Raw genomic sequence first — 23,153 nt, forward strand, 5'->3', positions numbered from 1 at the left:
AGAGGGTGCTGAGGAGATTTACCAGGATATGCCTGGATTAGAGAGGGTGCAAAGGAGATTTACCAGGATGCTGCCTGGATTAGAGAGGGTGCTAAGGAGATTTACCAGGATATGCCTGGATTAGAGAGGGTGCAAAGGAGATTTACCAGGATGCTGCCTGGATTAGAGAGGGTGCAGAGGAGATTTACCAGGATGTGCCTGGATTAGAGAGGGTGCAGAGGAGATTTACCAAGATGTGCATGGATTAGAGAGGGTGCAGACGAGATTTACCAGGATGCTGCCTGGATTAGAGAGGGTGCAGAGGTGATTTACCAGGATGTGCATGGATTAGAGAGAGTGCTGAGGAGATTTACCAGGATGTGCCTGGATTAGAGAGGGTGCAGAGGAGATTCACCAGGATGCTGCCTGGATAGAGAGGGTGCAGAGGAGATTCAACAGGATGTGCCTGGATTAGAGGGCATGTCTTGTGAGGGTGGGTTGAGTGAGCTAGCAGCGGTGGAATTGAACTTGGGTCACTGTCTCTGTAAACCATTACACGAATTGTTGGACTACCACTCTACCCTAAATCTTATCTTCAAGCCTACGAACCAGTAAGTCAATGGCCTGTGGGGGGGAACCAGAGCACCTGGAGGAAATCTACTCGTCACTGGAAGAATGAACAAACTCCTTACAGACAGTGGCGGGAATTGAACAGGTTTGCAGGCTCTGTAACAGCGTTAAGCTAACTGTGCAGCCCCAAGTGAGCAGTCCTGGGGCAGCCCTGAGGGTAGGCTCATGCCTTGATTCCAACCCAGTCATCTCATCACAGCCCTCCAGGATAATCTCCATTCAAATTCTCATTCCTGCACCATTTCAGGGTGGAGAGCACCCACAGGGACACCAGCACAGCCTAGGGCCTCTCGCTCATCGCACATTAATCTCCAACAAACTCCCCCACAAACACAGTCAACAACAGGAATTCTGCAGATGCTGGAAATTCAAGCAACACACATCAAAATTGCTGGTAAACGCAGCAGGCCAGGCAGTATCTCTAGGAAGAGGTACAGTCGACATTTCGGGCCGAGACCCTTCGTCAGGACTAACTGAAGGAAAAGATAGTAAGAGATTTGAAAGTGGGAGGGGGAGGGGGAGATCCAAAATGATAGGAGAAGACAGGAGGGGGAGGGATGGAGCCAAGAGCTGGACAGGTGATTGGCAAAGGGGATGTGAGAGGATCATGGGACAGGAGGTCCGGGGAGAAAGACGGGGGTGGGGGGGGAACCCAGAGGATGGGCAAGAGGTATAGTGAGAGGAACAGAGGGAGAAAAAGGAGGGAGAGAGAAAGATTGTGTGTATATAAATAAATAACGGATGGGGTATGAGGGGGAGGTGGGGCATTAGCAGAAGTTAGAGAAGTCGATGTTCATGCCATCAGGTTGGATGCTACCCAGACGGAATATAAGGTGTTGTTCCTCCAACCTGAGTGTGGCTTCATCTTTACAGTAGAGGAGGCTGTGGATAGACATGTCAGAATGGGAATGAGACGTGGAATTAAAATGTGTGGCCACTGGGAGATCCTGCTTTCTCTGGGGGACAGAGCGTAGATGTTCAGCAAAGCGGTCTCCCAGTCTGCGTCGGGTCTCGCCAATATATAGAAGGCCACATCGGGAGCACAGTACACAGTATATCACCCCAGCCGACTCACAGGTGAAGTGTCGCCTCACCTGGAAGGACTGTTTGGGGCCCTGAATGGTGGTGAGGGAGGAAGTGTAAGGGCATGTGTAGCACTTGTTCCGCTTACAGGGATAAGTGCCGGGAGGGAGATCAGTGGGGAGTGCGTTTACCGGCAATTCTGATGTGTGTTCCACAAACACGGTGTTCACTTTCAACCGGCAAATGACAACTAATTGTGGATTTGATGAACAGCAGGTAAAAGTTTCAGGTTGGATCCACAGCCCCAAGTGTATCCAGCCTCCAGCATTAACAGCCCATCTTTTTCTCTTTTGCGCTACGTATTTAATTTAATTTTTTAAATATTTATTTCTTATTGGTTCTTTAAGGTTGTTATAGCCAGTGGTAGCAATAGGGATAAGCTCCCACTACCTATTAAATGCTACCAATGATGTGAATCTCAAATAGCCTCTGACAGCCAGGTGTAGCTCCTGGCCTTCGTGTGTGGCTTAGCTACTGATCCTGGCAAAACTGCTTCTACTGACAGGAGAAGGGGCAAAGGTGGGTTACTGTCGCCTTACAACCAGCTGTTCATCAGCCGCGGTTGGCAGCTTATCTCGGAGAAGGAAAACTCTGATCTCAAACTCGTGCTGCCTTGCGGCAACACCCACTCACAGGGGGAGCTTTGGGAGTAAACCCCGAGAAACGATCCAGAGTCCCTATGTTGAGTTCGATGCTGACTGGGAACTCCTGCGACGTCACTGATGCCAGACCATATTGGTCTCTGGCGTTCCTTTCAGCTGCAGGGAGAGGGAGATCCTACTACTTGGGCAAAGGCTTGCTCTCCATATTGTCCAGCCGTGGCTTACCTAACACATAGACAACTAGGATACAATATCAATGACTGAACCCAACTAACAGACGGCCTCATATTTCTTATAGGAATTTATAGTTTTTTTATTATGTATTGCAATGCACCGCTGCCACACACATTTCACAACATCTGCTAATGAGTTTCAACCTGAATCTGATTCTGATGCTAAGCTCAGTTTAAGTCCCCCCACTTCTCAGTTGCTCTTCCTCCAAAAGTGATTTCTACTTGCAATTTTGATTTTTGTGAGCAGTTTTGGGCCCCATATATGTACTGGCGTTAGAGAGGGTCCAGTGGAGGTGCATGAGAAATATCCCAGGAATGAAAGGGTTAATGTATGAGGAGTGTTTGATGGCTCTGGGCCTGTACTCACTGGAGTTTAGAAGAAAGAGGATGTGCTGGAGCTTTTGGAAAGCATCAAGTTGGATAAGTCACTGGGACTGGATCAGATGTTACTACTGTGGGAGGCGAGGGAGGAGATTGCTGAGCCTCTGGCAATGATCTTTGCATCATCAATGGAGACGGGAGAGGTTCCGGAGGATTGGAGGGTTGCAGATGTTGTTCCCTTATTCAACAAAGGGAGTAGAGATAGCCCAAGAAATTATAGACCAGTGAGTCTTACTTCAGTGGTTGGTAAGTTGATGGAGAAGATCCCGAGAGGCCGGATTTATGAACATTTGGAGAGGTATAATATGATTAGGAATAGTCAGCATGGCTTTGTCAAGGGCAGGTTGTGCCTTACGAGCCTGATTGAATTTTTTGAGGATGTGACTAAACACATTGATTAAGGAAGAGCAGTAGATGTAGTGTATATGGATTTCAGCAAGGCATTTGATAAGGTACCCCATACAAGGCTTATTGAGAAAGTAAGGAGGCATGGGATCCAAGGGGACATTGCTTTGTGGATCCAGAACTGGCTTGCCCACAGAAGGGAAAGAGTGGTTGTAGATGGGTCATATTCTGCATGGAGGTCGATCACCAGTGGAGTGCCTCAGGGATCTGTTCTGGGATCCTACTCTTCGTGATTTTTATAAATGACCTGGATGAGGAAATGGAGGGATGGGTTAGTAAGTTTGCTGATGACGCAAAGGTTGGGGGTGTTGTGGATAGTGTGGAGGGTTGTCAGAGGTTACAGCGGGACATTGATAGGATGCAAAGCTGGGTTGAGAAATGGCAGATGGAGTTCAATCCAGATAAGTGTGAAGTGGTTCATTCTGGTAGGTCAAATATGATGGCAGAATATAGTATTAATGGTAAGACACTTGGTAGTGTGGAGGATCAGAGGTATTTTGGGGTCCGAATCCATAGGACACTCAAAGCAGCTGCGCACTTTGACTCTGTGGTTAAGAAGGTGTACGGTGTATTGGCCTTCATCAATCACGGAATTGAACTTAGGAACCAAGAGGTAATGTTGCAGCTATATAGGACCCTGGTCAGACCCCACTTGGAGTACTGTGCTCAATTCTGGTCGCCTCACTGCAGGAAGGATGTGGAAACCATAGAAAGGGTGCAGAGGAGATTTATAAGGATGTTGCCTGGATTGGGGAGCATGCCTTATGAGAATAGGTTGAGTGAACTCGGCCTTTTCTCCTTGGTGCAACGGAGGATGAGAGGTGACCTGATAGAGATGTATAAGATGATGAGAGGCATTGATCGTGTGGATAGTCAGAGGCTTTTTCCCAGGGCTGAAATGGTTGCCACAAGAGGGCACAGGTTTAAGGTGCTTGGGAGTAGGTACAGAGGAGATGTCAGGGGTGAGTTTTTTATGCAGAGAATGGTGAGCGCGTGGAATGGGCTGCCAGCAACAGTGGTGGAGGCGGATACGAGAGGGTCTTTTCAGATACTTTTGGATATGGAGCTTAGACTTATGGTACATGGAGCTTCGAAAGATAGAGGGCTATGAGTAACCCCAGTAATTTCTAAGGTAGGGACATGTTCGGCACAACTTTATGGGCCGAAGAGCCTGTATTGTGCTGTAGGTTTTCTAATTCTAATTCTAATGGGTGGGGATCTCACAGAACATTGAAAGGCTTAGATAGAATGGGCATGCAGTGGGTGTTTTCACTGGGGGGGAGGGTCTAGGACCAGAGGGCACAGCCTCAGAAAAGAGGGATGTCCCTTTAGAACAGAGATGAGTAGGAATTTGTTTAGGCAGATGGAGGTGAATCTGATTAGGCAGGGTGTCAGATGGGGCTGAGGGATATCATAATCAGCCATGATGAAATGGCAGAACAGACTTAAAGGGCTGAATGGCCCAATTCTGTTCCAGTGTCATGTGGTCACTTCTGAGCACATTATCCATGACCGGATGGTGGGTGTAGGTTGGGGAGGATTGTTAAGAATTCCCTTACATTATCCTGGGGATGTCACTGACTGGAACGGTCCCATCCTGTGCCTCGTTATCTCCATCTTCCTCCTCCTCTTCCTCCTCCTCCTCATCGCTGCTCTCTGACTCTTCGCTGGACGAGGAGTAGTCAGTGACCTTGATGGGGGGGCGGCTGGTCTCCTCATTGCGAAGCTCCCGCAACTCTTTGGCCAAAGCTGTCAGGTCCTGAAGAGTGAGAATAAAAAACAGATGAATTAAACTCAAGTGAAGGGGGATGAAAGAAGAGGAACGATTATGAATGTAAAGAACTTAATGGCTAATTTGGGTATGGGTGGGGTGGAGGGGGATTAGAACATAGAACAGAACAGTACAGCACAGGACGGCATTCAGAATGAAGTAAACAACAGGAATTCTGCAGATGCTGGAAATTCAAGCAACACACATCAAAGTTGCTGGTGAACGCAGCAGGCCAGGCAGCATCTCTAGGAAGAGGTACAGTCGATGTTTCAGGCCAAGACCCTTCTGTTTCAGGCTGAAGGGTCTCGGCCTGAAACGCCGACTGTACCTCTTCCTAGAGATGCTGCCTGGCCTGCTGCGTTCACCAGCAACTTTGAAGTGTGTTTTCAGAATGAGGTTGTCAATTGGATTAGACATTGACTGTGGGGTAAGTCAGGGAGTGCTTGTCTGACTGAAGGCCCGTAACTAGTGGTGTGCCATAGGGATTGGTGAGGGGCCCATTATTCATCAGCTTTATTAATGATCTTGATGATAATGTGGTAAACTAGATCAGCAGATTTGCAGATGACACCAAGGTTGTGGGTGTCGTGGACAGTGAGGAAGACTATCAAAACTTGCAATGAGAGTTGGACCAGCTGGCAAAACGTCAGAAGGAAGCTAATGCAGACAGGTGTGAGGTGTTGCAATTTTGGAGGGAAACCAGGATAGAGCTTACACAGTGAGTGACAGGACACTCAGGAGCGCGGTAGACAGGGATCTGCGAATACAGGTCCGTAATTCCATGAAAGTGGCGTCACAGGGTTGTAAAGACAGCTTTTGGCACATTGACCTTCATAACCCACAGTATTAGGTACAGGAGTTGGGATGTTATGTTGAAATTGTCTGAGACATTGGCGAGGCCTAATTTGGAGTATTGTGTGCAGTTTTGGTCACCTACGTACAGGAAAGGTGCAATAAGATTGAAAGAGTGCAGAGAAAATTTACGAGGATGTTGCCAGAACTTGAGAACCTGAGTGACAGGGAAAGGTTGAATATGTTCGGACTTTATTCCTTGGAGTGACAGAGAATGAGGGGAAATTTGATAAAAGTACACAAAATTATGAGGGGTATAGATAGGGTAAACGCAAGCAGGCTTTTCCCACTGAGGTTGGGGGCAGGGGGAAGACCAGTTCTAGAGGTCATGGGTTAAGGGTGCAAGGTGAAGCAACACGAGGGGGAACTTCTTCACTCAGAGGGTACTGAGAATGTGGCATGAGCTGCCAGCAGAAGTGGTGGATACGGCTTCAATGTCAATAATTAAGAGAAGTTTGGATAGGTACAAGGAGCGGAGGGTACGGAGGGCTATGGTCTGGGTGCAGGGCTAGGACAGTACAATTGTTTGGCATGAACTAGGGTTGGACCAGAGCACCTGTTTCTATGCTGTAGTGCCCCATCACGCTATGAGAGATGGCTAAAATCAGGAAAGTGATTAGGGGAAAAAATGGGGGGATTTAGTGGTAGCTTTTTTTTACATAGAGAGTTAAGGGTAAGTAGGGGTGGTAGTTAGAAGCAGACACATTAGGGACATTTAATGGACTCTTAGATAGGCACATACAGTAGACGAGGGCAAAGTGGAGAGCTATGTAGGAAGGAAAGGAGGGATTGATGGTAGAGTAGATTAAAAGGGTCAGCACAACATTGTGGGCCAAAGGGCCTGTAACTATGCTGTAATGAGAAAGTAGGGTGACACCAATGAGCTGAGAACTTCTGGAGATCTGGCGGGTGCTTCTCTGGCAAACTGTAAGTCAAAAATTCGCAGAAATTGAAGACATTCCTTCCGCAGGGTTGTTAATGTCAGACTGCCTTCAGTCCAATTTCCACACCAAACTGATATTTTCTTACATTTCTTTCGGATAACTTTTCAGGACCACTGTGAGGAAGGATCATCAGAAGGTTTGTGGGATTTGGGGAATTGGAGCAGAATGGCTGGAATTGAGGAGGATCAGTGAGACATGGAACATTTTCTATCAAAACCAGTTTTCTGTTCTTGTTGTTGCCTCTAAGAAGAAGGCATAGAATCCTCAGATGCCACACCACTAGGTTCAGGAACAGTTATTACCCCTAAACTATCAGGCTCTTGAACCAGAGGTGAGAACTACACTCAACTTCACTTGCCACATTATTGAAATGTTCCCAAAACCTATGGACTCACTTTCAAGGGCTCTTCATCTCATGTTCTCTATATTTATTGCTTTTTTTATTAGTTTCTTTTTCTTCCTTTCTGTTTGCACAGTTTGTTGTCTTTCGCATACTGGCCTTTTGTCCACCCTATTGGGTGTGCTCTTTTGTGTTTCTTGCATTTAATGTAAATGCCTGCAAGAAAATTCAGGGTTGTATACAGCAAATTAAATTTGCTTTGAGCTTTTGAACTTTTACTAGACTTTACCTTAGAAAGCATTTTTTTTTTCTGGAAGATTTGCAATGAGCCGCCAGAAATAATGACTGAGGTGGACACAATAGCAATGCGTAGCTCATTAGGCAACAAAGCCAGCATGGATGAGCTTGGCTGACCAGATTGTCTCTATTGAGAAAAGCAAGAATGCACTCTGTCTGAATGAAACACAGGTTGGCACGGCAACTGCTTTACGTGTGACTGCAAGAAACTGCAGAGAGCTCAGCTCAGCACTTCACAGAAACCAGCCTCCCCTCCATGGACTCTGTCTACACTTCTCATTGCCCCAGTAATTATATTTTATAGGCATCCGTTAGTCTCATGAGACCATGGGTTTGTGCCTTGGAAGGTTTCCAGGGCACAGGCCTGGGCAGGGTTGTACGGAATACCGGCAGTTGCCCATGCTGTAAGTCTCCCCTCTCCACGCCACGGATGTTGTCCAAGGGAAGGGCATTAGGACCCATACAGCTTGGCACCGGTGTGGTTAAGTGCCTTGCTCAAGGACACAACACGCTGCCTCAGCCAAGGCTCGAACTAGCGACTTTCAGATCACTAGACGAACGTCTTTACCACTTGGCCACGCGCCAACACCTGCCCCAGTAAAGCAATCAGCATAAACACAGACCTCATTCACCCCAAACATTCTCTCCTGTCCCCTCTCCCACTGGGCAGAAGATACAAAAAAGTGAAAGCATGTAGCACTGGCTCCTGGACAGGGTCTACCCCACTGTTGTAAGTCTCCTGGAATATAAAATTAACTCTTGACCTCACAATCTACCTAGTTATGACCTTGCAATTTATAGTTTACCTGCACTACACTTTTTCAGTCGCATTTACACTTCATTCTGCATTGTTATTGTTCTATTTCATTCTACCTTATTCTACATAAAGAGTAAAAGGGAGGTGAGAGTTGATATTGGACCACTGGAAAATGATGCTGGTGAGGTAGTAATGGGGGACAAAGAAATGGCAGATGAACTTAATGGGTACTTTGCATCTGTCTTCACTATGGAAGACACTAGCAGAGTGCCAGAGGTCCGTGAGTGTCAGCGAGCAGGAGTGAGTGCCATTGCTATTACAAAGGAAAATGTGCTGGGCAAACAGAAAGGTTTTAAGGTGGATAAGTCACCTGGACCAGATGGACTACATCCCAGAGTCCCGAGAGAGGTTGCTGAAGAGATAATGGATGCATTCGTCATGATCTTTCAAGAATCACTTGATTCTGGCATGGTCCAGGAGAACTGGAAAATTGCAAATGTCACTCCACTCCTTAAGAAGGGAGGAAGGCAAAAGAAAGGAAATTATAGGTCAGTTGGGCTAACCTCAGTGGTTGGTAAGTGTTGGAGTCTATTATTAAGGATGAGGTTTCGAGGTACTTGCAGACTAATGATAAAATAAGTCAAAGTCAGTATGGTTTCCGTGAAGAGAAACTTTCCCTGACAAATCTGTTAGTATTCATTGATGAAGTAGCAAGCAGGGTGGACAAAAGAGAGGCAGTGGATGTCATTTACTTGAATTTTCAGAAGGCATTTGATAAGATGCCACACATGAGGCTGCTTAAGATAAAATCCTATTGTGTTACAGGAAAGATACTGATATGGATGGCTGACAGACAGGAAGAAGCGAGTGGGAATAAAAAGGGCCTTTTCTGGTTGGCTGCCATTGAATGATTTGGATAAGTTTTCCCTGATTTTGCCTTTTCACCCATAACCTCTAGTTTTAGTCTCACCCAACCTCTGTGGAAAAAATCTGTTTGCGTTTACCCTATCTATAATCCTCATCATAATGTGCTTTTGTGGTCTTTCTTGTACAATTCTGTATAATTTATGTCTGTTTTTCTAGTGAATGCTTCGTCTCTGATGCTCTGTGTTTGTGATACTGCTGCAAGTTAGTTTTTCTTCCACCTGTACGTACGTGGACTTGTATGGGTGACAATAAACGTCACTTTAACATGAAGCCCTCACACTACAGCTCGTCCCTGTGGTCTCATTTTGGAGGACTCTGCGTCTCATGCTACACGTTTCTGGTTTCTGGTTACTCTTTTTTTGTTATTTTGTATGGTTTGTGCTTCAGCATGAGCTGACTCTACAGCCTACTCTCAATGCACAACACAACACTAAACTGAACTGAACACTCCGAGGCCTTTTGAGGACCCTGCAGTTTGATGCTTAATATTCTGTGTGTTATTTACTCATTTTTTTGCTGTTTGCATGATTTGTTCTTTTTTTTAAGTGGGCCACTGGTATTACGCCACTACACTATCGTGCCAAGCTAGTGGACTAAAGAGCTCACCCGTCTTTATAAGCAACACAGAGAAATTACTGGGGGATCTCAGCTGGTCAGGCAGCATCTACGGGAATGAATAAACAGTTCACGTTTCAGGCCATGACCCTTTATCAGGCTTGAGGAAGGGTCTCAACCTGAAATGTCGACTGTTTATTCATTCCCACGGATGCAGCCCGACCAGCTGAGTTCCTCCAGCATTTTGTTTGTTGCTCTGCATTTCCAGTATCTGCAGAATCTCTCGTGTTTATGATTTGCCCCTCTTCATAAAGTGATCTCCCTTGTCAGTTCTGACGCGGGGTGACTATACAAAACATCAAACAGATTTAAGGCATTTGACAAGGTTCCACACGGTAGGCTTATTCAGAAAGTCAGAAGGCATGGGATCCAGGGAAGTTTGGCCAGGTGGATTCAGAATTGGCTTGCCTGCAGAAGGCAGAGGGTCGTGGTGGAGGGAGTGCATTCGAGTTGGAGGATTGTGACTAGTGGTGTCCCACAAGAATCGGTTCTGGTACCTCTACTTTTCGTGATTTTTATTAACGACCTGGATGTGGGGGTAGAAGGGTGGGTTGGCAAGTTTGCAGACGACACAAAGGTTGGTGGTTTTGTAGATAGTGTAGAGGATTGTCAAAGATTGCAGAGAGACATTGATAGGATGCAGAAGTGGGCTGAGAAGTGGCAGATGGAGTTCAACCCGAAGAAGTGTGAGGTGGTATACTTTGGAAGGACAAACTCCAAGGCACAGTACAAAGTAAATGGCAGGATACTTGGTAGTGTGGAGGAGCAGAGGGATCTGGGGGTACAGGTCCACAGATCCCTGCAAGTTGCCTCACAGATAGATAGTGTAGTTAAGAAAGCTTATCGAGTGTTAGCTTTCATAAGTCAAGGTATAGAGTTTAAGAGTCGCGGGATAATGATGCAGCTCTATGAAACTCTGGTTAGGCCACACTTGGAGTACTGTGTCCAGTTCCGGTTGCCTCACTGTAGGAAGGATGTGGAAGCATTGGAAAGGGTACAGAGGAGATTTACCAGGATGCTGCCTGGTTTGGAGAGTATGCATCATGATCAGAGATTAAGGGAGCTAGGGCTTTACTCTTTGGAGAGAAGGAGGATGAGAGGAGACATGATAGAGATATACAAGATATTAGGAGGAATAGCTAGAGTGGACAGCCAGCGCCTCCTCCCCAGGGCACCACTGCTCAATACAAGAGGACATGGCTTTAAGGTAAGGGGTGGGAAGTTCAAGGGGGATATTAGAAGAAGATTTTTTACTCAGAGAGTGGTTGGTGCGTGGAATGCACTCCGAGTCAGTGGTGGAGGCAGATACATTAGTGAAGTTTAAGAAACTACTAGACAGGTATATGGAGGAATTTAAGGTGGGGGGTTATATGGGAGGCAGGATTTAAGGGTCGGCACAACATTGTGGGCCGAAGGGCCTGTACTGTGCTGTACTGTTCTATGTTCTTTGCTCCTCAATCTGCCACGTGCTGGCAACAGACAGAATGCTGGAGAAACACCTCGGGTCAGGCAGCAGCTATGGAGAGAAATGGATGGCATTTCCCCACCCACACAGGTGCTGCTCGACCTGCTGAGCTCTGCCAGAGCTTTGTGTGTGTATGTGGCTCCAGACTGCAGCATCAGCAGTCCCTCGTGTCTCCCACAGACGGTACATTCCTTCTGGGAATCTCCGGGCCATGACAAATCCATAGGACTGTAAGATTCAGGAGCAAGATACAGGCCATCGGCCGACTGAGCAGCTCTGCCAGTCCAACATTCCTTTCCAGAGCAGTAGAGTATAAAAGCAAGGATGTAAGCAAGGAGGTTGACAGGTTCTTGATTAGTTAATGGTTACGGGGAGAAGGCAGGTGAATGGGGGTTGAGAGGGATAATAAATCAACCATGATGGAATGGCGGAGCAGACTCGTTGGGATGAATGGCCTAATTTTGCTCCTATGTCTTATGGTCTTATGAGCAATCAGAGAAGTGAAGGAGCATTTGGGACATTGCTGTCTCAAGGCCACTTATCGAGAGCGTGCTGAGATCCAGTAGAAGGTCTTCAGTCTTCACTCAGAACCCCCTGCCCAGCCGTAGAAATGTCTACTGACCCCACACCAACCTTCTCCATGACCTTGGAACCCGAGGGACGGGAGTGGAATCAAGGCACTTTACTGAATCCCAAACAGTCCTGTAAAACTCATTTCAAAGCCTAGACTACACCCATTTCCATTAAGATGATAAAGTTCACGTCATATAAGTCAGTGATGGCAAATCTTAAGCCTGAATCTGAACCCCTGTACCTACGCTTCATGTTACTTGGGATCTATCGCCACCTTCTGGAGGGAGGGTGGTCCTGGTGGGCTTGCTCCTTGGCCTGGCCAAGATGGCCACTGACTGGTCCAGGTAGCGGGCAGCTAAGGACACTGGCGCACTTCTGGGGTTAGGTTCTTAGCCAAGTGTCCTTTGAGAGGAAACAAGTGGTTATAATAGATACACAGGGGAATTGAGTATTTTAGAGATAGTATTAAACCACATCCTAATTTGAAATTGTTGCCAGTCTTGTAAATCTCTGATGTTTGTATTTTAAGTTTCAATAAATTTCTGAGACCATAAGATACGGAAGCAGAATTAGACCATTTGGCCCATCGAGTCTGCTCCACCGTTTCATCATGGGTGATCCATTTTTCTCTCAGCCCCAGTCTTCTGCCTTCTCCCCATAACCCTGTATACCCTGACCAATCAAGAATCCACCTATCTCTTCCTCTATTTTGAGGCTGCGTCCTCTGGTCTTTAGACACTCCCACCATAGGAAACATCCTCTCTACATCCACTCTTTCAAGGCCTTTCACCATCTGATAGGTTTTAATGAGGTCAACTCTCATTCCTCGGAATTCCAGTGAGCAGAGGCCCAGAGCCATCAAATACTCTTCATCTTGTAGGGTAACGTAATTGTACATAATTCACCACCTCCGACATTGAGTTGGGGTTTTGCTTTAAGAGGCTGCCATGATGATGTAATTATGTAAAAGGTTTGTTAGGTTTTGGCATTCAATAAAATGTGTTGAGGGTTTCATTAAACATAAAATGCCTCACTTCACTTTACTTGGTGAAAGCCCACACTGGTGACCACCATGCTCTAGGACGATTCCTGAGTTATTGAACACATCCGCCAACACAGTCACTTTGAAACTGCAGGAGTTTTGGGAGCAAAGTGCTGTCACTTGGTTTGTCTAAGCCAGTTTGCTCTGTGAGGCATCCCCACCGACAACACTAAATTCTACCACGTGGTTGTGTCGCTCGGAAACTCCACGGCTGTGAGAGTGGAGAGTCTGCTAGAACATCCGCCTAAACACTATAAATACCGATCGCTGAAAACACACCTTTTACAGACTTTTGGAATATTGTAATCTGAGCACATGAGACAGTTGCTCTCCATATCTGGTTTTGGCGATACTAGACCTTTGGAGCTTATGGACCACATGCTGCCTCTTCTGGGAAATCACCATCCTTGTTTTATTTTTAAAGAATTCTTCACGCAGCAAATGCCTGATCACGTGGCCCTCCCTAATACACCAGGGATAGACTTGCCAAGTGGCTTGCTAAAATGGCTGATAGTCTACACTCAGCTAGGTAGTGTTACATAAGAACATGAGAAATAGGAGCAGGAGTCGGCCATCTGGCCCGCCGAGCCTGCTCCACCACTCAACAAGGTCATGGCTGATCTGACCATGAGCTCATCTCCACCTACCTGCCCTTTCCCCATAACTCTTAATTCCCCTACTATTGAAGAATCTATCCAACCTTTTGTATGTTTCTATAAAATCTCCTCTCATTCTTCTGAATTCCAGCGAGTACAGTCCCAGGCGCTGGGAAAGGGGCAACTACACTTTCCCCAAAGCTCTGAAAGTCCTCAGTCAGAGCATCATCACCGGCTGCAGTTTAGAAGTCATACCCAGGAGTCGAATTGTAGCAGCAGAGATGTGGTTTTTGAGGAGGATGCACAGAATATCATGGACGAAACAAATATCTAACGAGGATGTCATGAACAGAGCAAACACAAAAAGAGAAATAATGTATGACATGTGATTAGGAAAGAGGAGTTAGAATGCAGGGTAATTATGGGAAAGATTGAAGGGAAGAAAGCAAGAGGAAGACAAAGACAAATGATGATGGAGACAGCAGCCAGAGAACTGGAAATGAATACCAATGAATTGATCCACTTGACCTGAAACAGGAGTGTGTGGGCCATGGCAGTCAAAGCTCAAACTGGGCACGGAACCTGATGCTGATGATGATGACAGTCCCAGGGAACTCAATCTTTCCTCAAAGTCTAACCCCTTCATCTCTGGAATCAACCTGGTGAACATCCTCTGCATGGCTTCCAAAGCCAGTATATCTGGTACATCATTCCTCTTCCTTTCTCTGCCTCAGAAAACGCAATCAGCAAGCCCCCAACACGAGGACACCTACGACTGTGAAACAAATGACGCCAGTCCTGTGGTTTTACTGCGCTCACGTTGGTACAAACGCTAGGAAGTGCACCGCTGCGTGTGAGTTACTCGACTGCTGGGCGAATTCCCAGACCTCACCAAGCCCACATTCTCCACTACAGCTCCAAAACACAGGGTCGAACACCACATTCCCAGAATTTCATGCCGCGTGGGTAGACTGGACCCAGAAAAGTTGGCAACCACGAAGGTTCAGCTTGCCAATGTGAAAATACTTGGAACCGTGCGCCAGTCAAATAGCCCCTGGGTTTCACCCCTCCATGTGGTTCTAAGTCTGATGGTGGTTGCCACCTACATGATTACTGATGCCTTAACGAGGCCACCACTCCCCATTGTTACCCAGTCCCGCACATTCAAGACTTGTCGGCACACTTAGCCAGAAAGTTAATTTTTTCCAAAGTCGATCTAGTTAGGGGCTACCATCAGGTACCTGTGCGTTTGGAGGACATTCTCAAAATAGGTGTGAAAACCCCAATTAGCCTCTGAAGAGTTTCTGTGCACGCCGTTTGGATTGAAGAATACAGCACAGTCCTGTAGTCGTCCGCTGAGTTGGCGTGTGGGCAGCCGTTACCAGTGCCATGCCAGTTCATTCCTGCTGCCACAACTGCCTAGTTGGCCTCTCAGCAGCGTTCCACCCTCCTCAGTAAACTCAATTCCTTTTCACCTATTCCCACCTCCCTTCATGGCGTACAGCACTCTTGGGTTCTCGTTGACCTGCATCCTGCCTTGTTTGTTTTCATCTGCCACGACACACACCAACGTCCCCTTAGGCCCCCTTACAATGGCCCGTTTGGTGTTTTGGAACAGGGAGAAAATCATAGATAAGAGGGGTAAACCTGAACGTATTTCAGTAGATTGCCTTAAACTGGCCCATCGAGATTTGGAGTATTCCGCTGCTTGACCATAAGCGTGTCAACACACCTCTGGACGAGACAGGGGCACCTGCAGTTCCTCCATGCACGGAACAAAGAACCTGAGCCTGGCTCCAGACAGGCTGACAATGCCGGTCCAGTGAATTCTGGGGAGGGTGCTTGTGTAGGGTAATGTAATTGTGAGAGGCAACAAGGCAGCCCTAACAACAGCGAGGGCCAAACTGTCCCGGCCATTTAGAGAGGCAAAGCGTGCACACGCCCAGTGAATCCACAGCTACTTCCAGGACAGCGGTGACACGCGACGCATGTGGAAGGGCATTCAGGATATCACCAACTACAAGACAACACCACCTGCCTGTGCTGGTGATGCCTCCCTCCCAGATGCGTTGAACAACTTCTACGCTCATTTCGAGGTGGAAAATGACGTGGTGGCGAGGAAGACCACCCCTCCTCCAAACGACCAGGTGCTGTGTCTGACCGTGGCCGATGTGAGGAGAACCCTGTGCAGGGTCAACCCATGGAAGGCTGCTGGACCAGACAATATTCCTGGCAGAGTGCTTAGATGATGTGCAGACCAGCTAGCTGAGATTCTCACTGACATCTTCAACATCTCCCTGAGCAGCGTCGTCGTTCCTACGTGCTTCAAGGCCGCCATCATCGTCTCCGTGCCAAAGAAGTCTTCAGTGTCCTGCCTCAATGACTAGCGTCCCATCGCACTCACATCCATCATCATGAAGTGTTTCGAGAGGCTCGTCATCAAGACCCTGCTGCCCCCCTCACAGGAACCCCCTGCAGTTCGTGTACCATCCCAGCCGTTCAACAGATGACACCATTGCCATCACCCTCCACCTGGCCCTAACCCACTTTGACAAAAAAAGACACGTACGTTTGAATGCTGTTCATAGACTTCAGTTCAGCATTCAACACAATCATTCCTCAGAAACTGATTGGAAAGCTGAGCCTACTGGGCCTGAACACCTCCCTCTGCAACTGGATCCTAGACTTCCTGACTGGGAACCTCAGTCAGTCCGGATTGGAAGCAGCATCTCCAACACCATCACACTGAGCACAGGGGCCCCCCAGGGCTGTGTGCTCAGTCCACTGTTGTTCACTCTGTTGACCCACGACTGTGCTGCAACACACAGCTCGAACCACATCAAGTTCACCGATGACACGACCGTGGTGGGTCTGATCAGCAAGAACAACGAGTCAGCATACAGAAAGGACGTGCAGTGGCTAACAGACTGGTGCAGAGCCAACAACCAGTCTCTGAATGTTAACAAAAGAGATGGTTGTTGACTTCAGGAGGACACGGAGCGACCACTCTCCGCTGAACATTGACGGCTCCTCCGTTGAGATTGTTAAGAGCACCAAATTTCTTGGTGTTCACCTGGCGGAGATTCTCACCTGGTCCCTCAACACCAGCTCCATAGCAAAGAAAGCCCAGCAGCGTCTCTACTTTCTGCGAAGGCTGAGAAAAGTCCATCTCCCACCCCCCATCCTCACCACATTCTACAGAGGTTGTATTGAGAACATCCTGAGCAGCTGCATCACTGCCTGGTTTGGAAATTGCACCGTCTCGGATCGCAAGACCCTGCAGCGGATAGTGAGGTCAGCTGAGAAGATCATCAGGGTCTCTCTTCCTGCCATTAGACATTTACACCACACGCTGCACCTGCAAAGCCAACAGTATTGTGAAGGACCCCACGCACCCCTCATACAAACTCTTCTCCCTCCTGCCATCTGGAAAAAGGCACCGAAGCATCCGGGCTCTCACAACCAGACTGTGCAACAGCTTCTTCCCCCAAGTCATCAGACTCCTCAATACCCAGAGTCTAGACTGACATCTACATCATTTATTATTATATTGTAATTTGTCCTCTACTGTGCCTATTGTCTTGTTTATTATTTACTGTACTGCCCTGCACTGTTTTGTGCACTTTATGCAGTCCTGTGTTTGTCTGTAGTCTAGTGTAGCCTTGTGCTGTCTCACTTAGTCTACTGTAGTTTTGTGTTGTTTCATGTAGCACCATGGTCCTGGAGGAACGTTGTTTCGTTTTTACTGTGTACGGTACCAGCAGCTTATGGTCGAAATGACAATAAAAAGCAACTTGACTTGACTTGGCTTGAAATGTGGGAGGGCCTGTGTAGGGTGATGCAATTGGGAGAAATGTACATAATTCACAAACACTGCCATTGAGTTGGGGTTTCACTTCTAGAGGCTGGTCTGACATGGATGATGTTATTATGCAAAAGGTTTTTTTTTTGCACACTTTTGTGGTGTAGGATTCGGAGTTCAATAAAATGTGTTATGGCTATTGCTAAACAAAAAAATGCCCCACTTCATTTTATTTGTGAAAACCTACAACATGATTCCAGCCTTTCAGTCCCGGGATCATTTTCGTGAACCTCCTTTGAACCCTCTGCAATGTCAGCACATTCTTTCTGAGGTGAGGTGCTCAAAAGTGCTCACAGTACTCTTAGCGAGGCTTCACCAGTGCTTTATAAAGCCTCAAGATGACATCCTTGCTCTTATATTCAAAACCTCTTGAAATGAATGCTAACATCGTATTTGTCTTCCTCACCACAGACTCAACCCGCAAATTTTGTACCTCAGATTTTAAAATCTTTTTCTCCATTTAGAAAATAGAGTACACTTTCACTTCATCTACCATACACTTCCCAACACTGTATTCCATTTGCCACTTCTTTGTCCATTCTCCTAATCTGTCTACGTTCTTCTGTAGCCTCAAAACTACTTACCCTCTACATATCTTCATTTTGCCCACAAGCTTGACCACAAAGCCATCAATTCTACCATACAAGTCACCGACATATAACGTGAAAAGAAGTGGTCCATACGCAGACCCTGTGGAACACCAGTAGTCACCAGCAGCCAACCGGGAAAGGCTCCACTTTTTGCCCCCTGCCAATCAGCCAGTACTTTATCATGCCTATAACTTTCCTGTAATACCATGGGATCATAGCTTGTTAAGTAGCCTCATGTGTGGCACCTTGACAAAGGCCTTCTGAAAATCCAAGTGCACAACATCAACCGATTGTTCTTTGTCTATCTTGCTTGTTCTTTTTTCAAAGAATTCCGACCAGTTTGTCAGGCAAGATTTTCCCTTAAGGAAACCATGTTGACTATTGTCTATTTTAACTTGTGCCTCCAACTACATCCTTAACAATTGACTCCAACATTTTCCCAACCAAGAATGACAGACTAACTGGCCTATAATTTCCTTTCCTCTGCCTGTCACCCTTCCTGAACAGTGGAGTGACATTTACAATTTTCCATTCCTCCAGAACCATGTCAGAATTTAACGAATCGTGAAAGATGATTACTAATGCCTCCACAGTCTTCAGCCAGCTCTTTCTGGGGTGTATTACCATCTGGTCCAGGTGACTTTTGGGCCCCTTATCTAACAAAAGATGTGCTGGCATTGGAGATGGTCCAGAGGTAATTCACGAGAATGATCTCTGTAATGAAAGGGTTAAGGTGGTTGATGGTTTTGGCTCTGTACTCAATGGAGTTTAGGGGAATAAGGGGAGATCTCATCAAAACCTATCAAATATTGAAAGGCCTGGACAGAATGAATGTGGAGAGGATGTTTCCTATAGTGGGGGAGTCTAGGACCAGAGGGCACAGCGTCAGAATAAAGGGACTTCCCTCTAGAACAGAGATGAGGAGGAATTTCTTTAGCCTCAGGATGGTGAATATGTGGAATTCATTGCCACAGATGGCTGCGGAGGCCAAGACATTGGGTACATTTAAAGCGGAGGTTGATAGGATCTTGGATTGTCAGGGCATCAAAAGTTACGGGGAGAAGGCAGGAAAATGGGGTCATCAGCCATGATGGAATGGTGGACCAGACTCGACAGGCAGAAAGGCCTAGTTCTGCTCCTGTGTCTTTTGGCCTAACCAGTTACTGCATTCCCGCCAAGACTTATGTTGAAAGTCTGCTGTAAAAAGCACGGTGTGTGCCAGCCCAGGCACAATCAGTCGCTAACCTCCACTGCCATTAGCTGTCCCTGCACACACTGACCAACGGCTGCAAGCTCACACCCTGAGCCAGAGCCCATCACCTGCACAGCGACGACGACAGGCTCGCCTTGGAAAGCTAACTCCAGGTAATGGGAGGGCTGGCAGCCGATGGAGGCTGGGAGGAGGGGCAAAGGGTGGAGTGCGGAACTTGCACAACATCGCCCCACCCACACACCCACCCACATAAACACTCAGAAGCATCAACAACTGACGTAGCCGCTGGCTCGAGAAAACAGAGATAGGGTGGCCAGCTTCACACGTAAAGCACGCAGACGTTCAAAAGCAGAGTGAGGCAGTATTAGTCTTACCACCTTTGCCTACATGAGCAACCGGCGGGTCAGCATGGGGGCAAGAGGGAGGGGACGGTGGAGAAAAGAAATCAAGTTGGAAAAAATGATCAAGGCAGAAATTTGGCAAAGGAAAAGATTCTGCAGGCATCACTCTCTTAATCACCAGGGTCTACAGGTCTGTGTGGCAAATTAGCATTCATTTCAGGAGAACAAGAATATAGTCATAGTCATACTTTACTGATCCCGGGGGAAATTGGTTAATGCAAAATATAAATGCAAAGGTGTAATGCTGAGGCTTTCTAAGGCATTGATCAGACCTCACTTGGAGTATTGTGGGCAGTTTTGGGCCCCTTATCTAAGAAAGGATCTGCTGACATTGGAGAGGGCCCAGAGGAGGTTCATGAGAATGACTCCAGGAATGAAAGGGTTAATGACCGAGGAATGTTTGACTTGACGGGATGGCTCGGGGCCTGTATTCACTGGAGTTCAGAAGAATGGTGGGGTGGGGGGGTGATCGCATTGAAACCTATTGAACACGTTTAAAGCCGATGTTGATAGATTGTTGATTAGTCAGGGTGTCAAAGGTTATGGGCAGAAAGTAGGAGAATGGGGTTGAGAAGGAAAATAAATTAGCCACGATGAAATTATGGGCATACTTGATGGGTCGAATGGCCTAATTCTGCTCCTATGTTTTATGATCTAATCTTTGCCTTAACTGTACCCAATGTCGGCCTCTACAGCTGTCCGTGGCAACGAATTCCACAGAGTCACCTCCCTCTCCCTCTGGCTGAAGAAATTCCTCCTCATCTCTGTTCTAAAGGAATGTCTTTCTAGTTTGAGGCTGTGCCCTCTGGTCCTAGACTCCCCCACTGTAGGAAACATCCTCTCCACACCCATTCTATCCAGGCTCTTCAATATTTGACAGATTTCAATGAGTTCCCCACCCCAACCCATTTCTTCTAAACACCAGCAAGTACATCCCCAGGTGCCAATTGTGTCTAACTCCCAAATAAATACAGATTTAAGGTCTCCCCCTTGTCTTTTGTCTCCACGCATAGATTACCATTCTGAACTTTTAGAGGGCCAATTTTATTCTTTGCAATCCTTCTGCTATAAACATAATCTGTAGAATCCCTTAGGATGTTCCTTCAGCTTGTCTGCTAGGGCAAGCTTGTGCCTTCTTTTAGCCCTTTATCAAGTGCTCTCTCATATTTCTTGTACTCTGTAAGCACCTCATTTGTTCCTGCTTGCAGATACCTACTGTGCATCTCCTTTCCTTTCACAACCAGGGCCTCATCATCCCTTGAAAACCAAAGTCCCCTACACGTGTTACCTTTAACTTTTATTTTGATAGGCACATAACCAGCCGTATAATCTCAAAAATTCACTTTTGAAAGCCGCCAACCAACCTTTCCGACTTTTGCCGGAAAACAGCCTGTCACAATCCATACTTGCCAGTTCTGATTATCTAAACTGGCCTTTCTCCAATGTGGAATCTCAGCCCGAGAACCAGACCTACCTTTCTCCATAATTACCTTGAAACTAATGGCATTGTTGTGTTTGTGTTGCTTTGGATTTCTAGCACCTGCAGAATCTTTAGTGTTTATGCCTCTTCTGAAAGGTGCATTATCTGTACACAGGAGTGTTCATGGTGAGGGGTTTGTGGTAGAGATTTCTGTATTCACTGCCCATCCAGTCTATTCTAGCCCACAGAGGAATCCCATTACCCTACTGGTTTTCTCTGTGATCCATTCCTCCCTTCCCACATTCCCATTAACTCCCTCTGGATTCTACCTCACCCACACTAGACCTGCAGCTTCTCAACCCGCTGTTATCAGACTGTTGGATGGACATGTCACACAATAAAGCTGAACTGTCAGCCTCATAGTCTACCTCGTCGTGGCCCTTTCATCTTGTTTACCTGCACTGCACCTTCTCCGTAACTCTAACATGTTTTACAACACCAGTGGCCCAGGTTCAATTCCCGCTGCTCTCTGTAAGGAGTTTGCACGTTCTCCCTGCGACTGCATGGGTTTCCTCCCCCATTCCAACGACTTACACATTAGGGTTAGTAAGTCATGGGTGAACTCGGTGGGCACGAGAAGCATGGTGACACCTGTGAGCTGCCCCAGCACATCCTCGGACAGTGATGGTTCCTGATGTAAATGGCACATTTCACTGTATGCTTTGATGTACATGTTACAAGTACAGCTAACCTTTAAAGCGAAATCTCACTCCCAAAAGGGAACTAAGGGGCCAAAGACTTGCTCCCCGTACACCCAGGGACTGCCCCAGGACGGAAGACTCTCGACTCTGGCGAGCTGCTGTCAGTGGCCAATACCCCAGTAGGGGTGATGGACTTTAGAAGAACGAAGAAGTTGATTGGGCCATTGGGAAGTGGGACAAGGTCACATGACAAGAGGTCCCTCAACTCATCCACCCAATCAGAGTGATTGAAACCACTTCGTTCCACACCAAAGAACCAACAGAAAGCTGACATTGCGGCCGACACACGTTCCAGCCTGTTACCTGTGAGGGCTGGTACTAACCTCATCTATGGCTTTCTTATAGCTCTGGGAGGGACAGGAGGTTAGTCCGTGGTCGAGATGAAAGACAGGTAGAGAGAGAGGTTGAAGAGAAAAATTAGAGATGTTAGTTGTGGAAGACAAACCTGGTGTTATTTAAAAAAATAAAAAAGTGAAAGCACACAGATAGTTTTCAAAGCAAAACCAGCAAACAGAATGGCTGCCTCGCCCACTGTCTCCCCCTGCTGTTCACACTGTGTAACTGCCACCATGGTTGTATCAGTGAGGTAGGTAGGGGCTCGGGAGGGAAGGGGGTGAGCAGGGGGAGGGGAAAGGTGGGAGAGGGAGAGGGGAGTTTGCCTGCAACACCCCCCATCTGTTGCCAAGTCTGTCTATTGACACAGTTCCTCTGTTGCACACCCTCCCACTTGTCACCTCAGTCTACCACTGCCCAGCTCGCCCATTGCTTCAGTCTGCTTATTGCCGCAATCTGCCTGTTCCAGCAGCAGCCCCAGTTTGCCTGCTGTCCCAGACCACTTGTTGCCCCAGTCTGCCAATTGCCCCAATTCACTTGTTGCCCCAGTTAGCCTATCGCTGCAGTTCACCTGTTGTCCCAGTCTGCCTATCGCTGCAGTTCACCTGTTGTCCCAGTCTGCCTATCGCTGCAGTTCGCCTCTTGTCCCAGTCTGCCTATCGCTGCAGTTCACCTGTTGTCCCAGTCTGTCTATCACTGCAGTTCACCTGTTGTCCGTCTGCCTATCGCTCCAGTTCACCTGTTGTCCCAGTCTGCCTATCGCTCCAGTTCGCCTGTTGTCCCAGTCTGCCTATCGCTGCAGTTCGCCTGTTGTCCCAGTCTGCCTATCGCTACAGTTCGCCTGTTGTCCCAGTCTGCCTATCGCTCCAGTTCGCCTGTTGTCCCAGTCTGCCTATCGCTGCAGTTCGCCTGTTGTCCCAGTCTGCCTATCGCTACAGTTCGCCTGTTGTCCCAGTCTGCCTATCGCTGCAGTTCGCCTGTTGTCCCAGTCTGCCTATCGCTGCAGTTCACCTGTTGTCCCAGTCTGCCTATCGCTGCAGTTCGCCTGTTGTCCCAGTCTGCCTATCGCTACAGTTCGCCT

The 23,153-nt window shown here is 47.3% G+C and overlaps 1 protein-coding gene across 4 annotated transcripts in view; it reads right to left on the bottom strand.

Moving 5' to 3' along the window:
- Positions 1-23,153, bottom strand: part of LOC134345104 (TRAF2 and NCK-interacting protein kinase-like) — a 255,068-nt gene that overhangs the window by 47,468 nt on the left and 184,447 nt on the right. For 2 of the 4 annotated variants that reach the window (XM_063045267.1, XM_063045264.1), the window contains exons 21-22: positions 22,063-22,086; positions 4,873-5,072 (exon numbers count right to left, since the gene is read on the bottom strand). In XM_063045267.1, the coding sequence (XP_062901337.1) occupies positions 4,873-5,072; positions 22,063-22,086 (224 nt within the window). The remainder of the gene's footprint in view (positions 1-4,872; positions 5,073-22,062; positions 22,087-23,153) is intronic. The other 2 variants (XM_063045266.1, XM_063045265.1) reach the window with 1 other exon arrangement.

Source organism: Mobula hypostoma, chromosome 4 (assembly GCF_963921235.1).
Source record: "Mobula hypostoma chromosome 4, sMobHyp1.1, whole genome shotgun sequence".
NCBI classification, from domain to species: Eukaryota; Metazoa; Chordata; class Chondrichthyes; order Myliobatiformes; family Myliobatidae; genus Mobula; species Mobula hypostoma.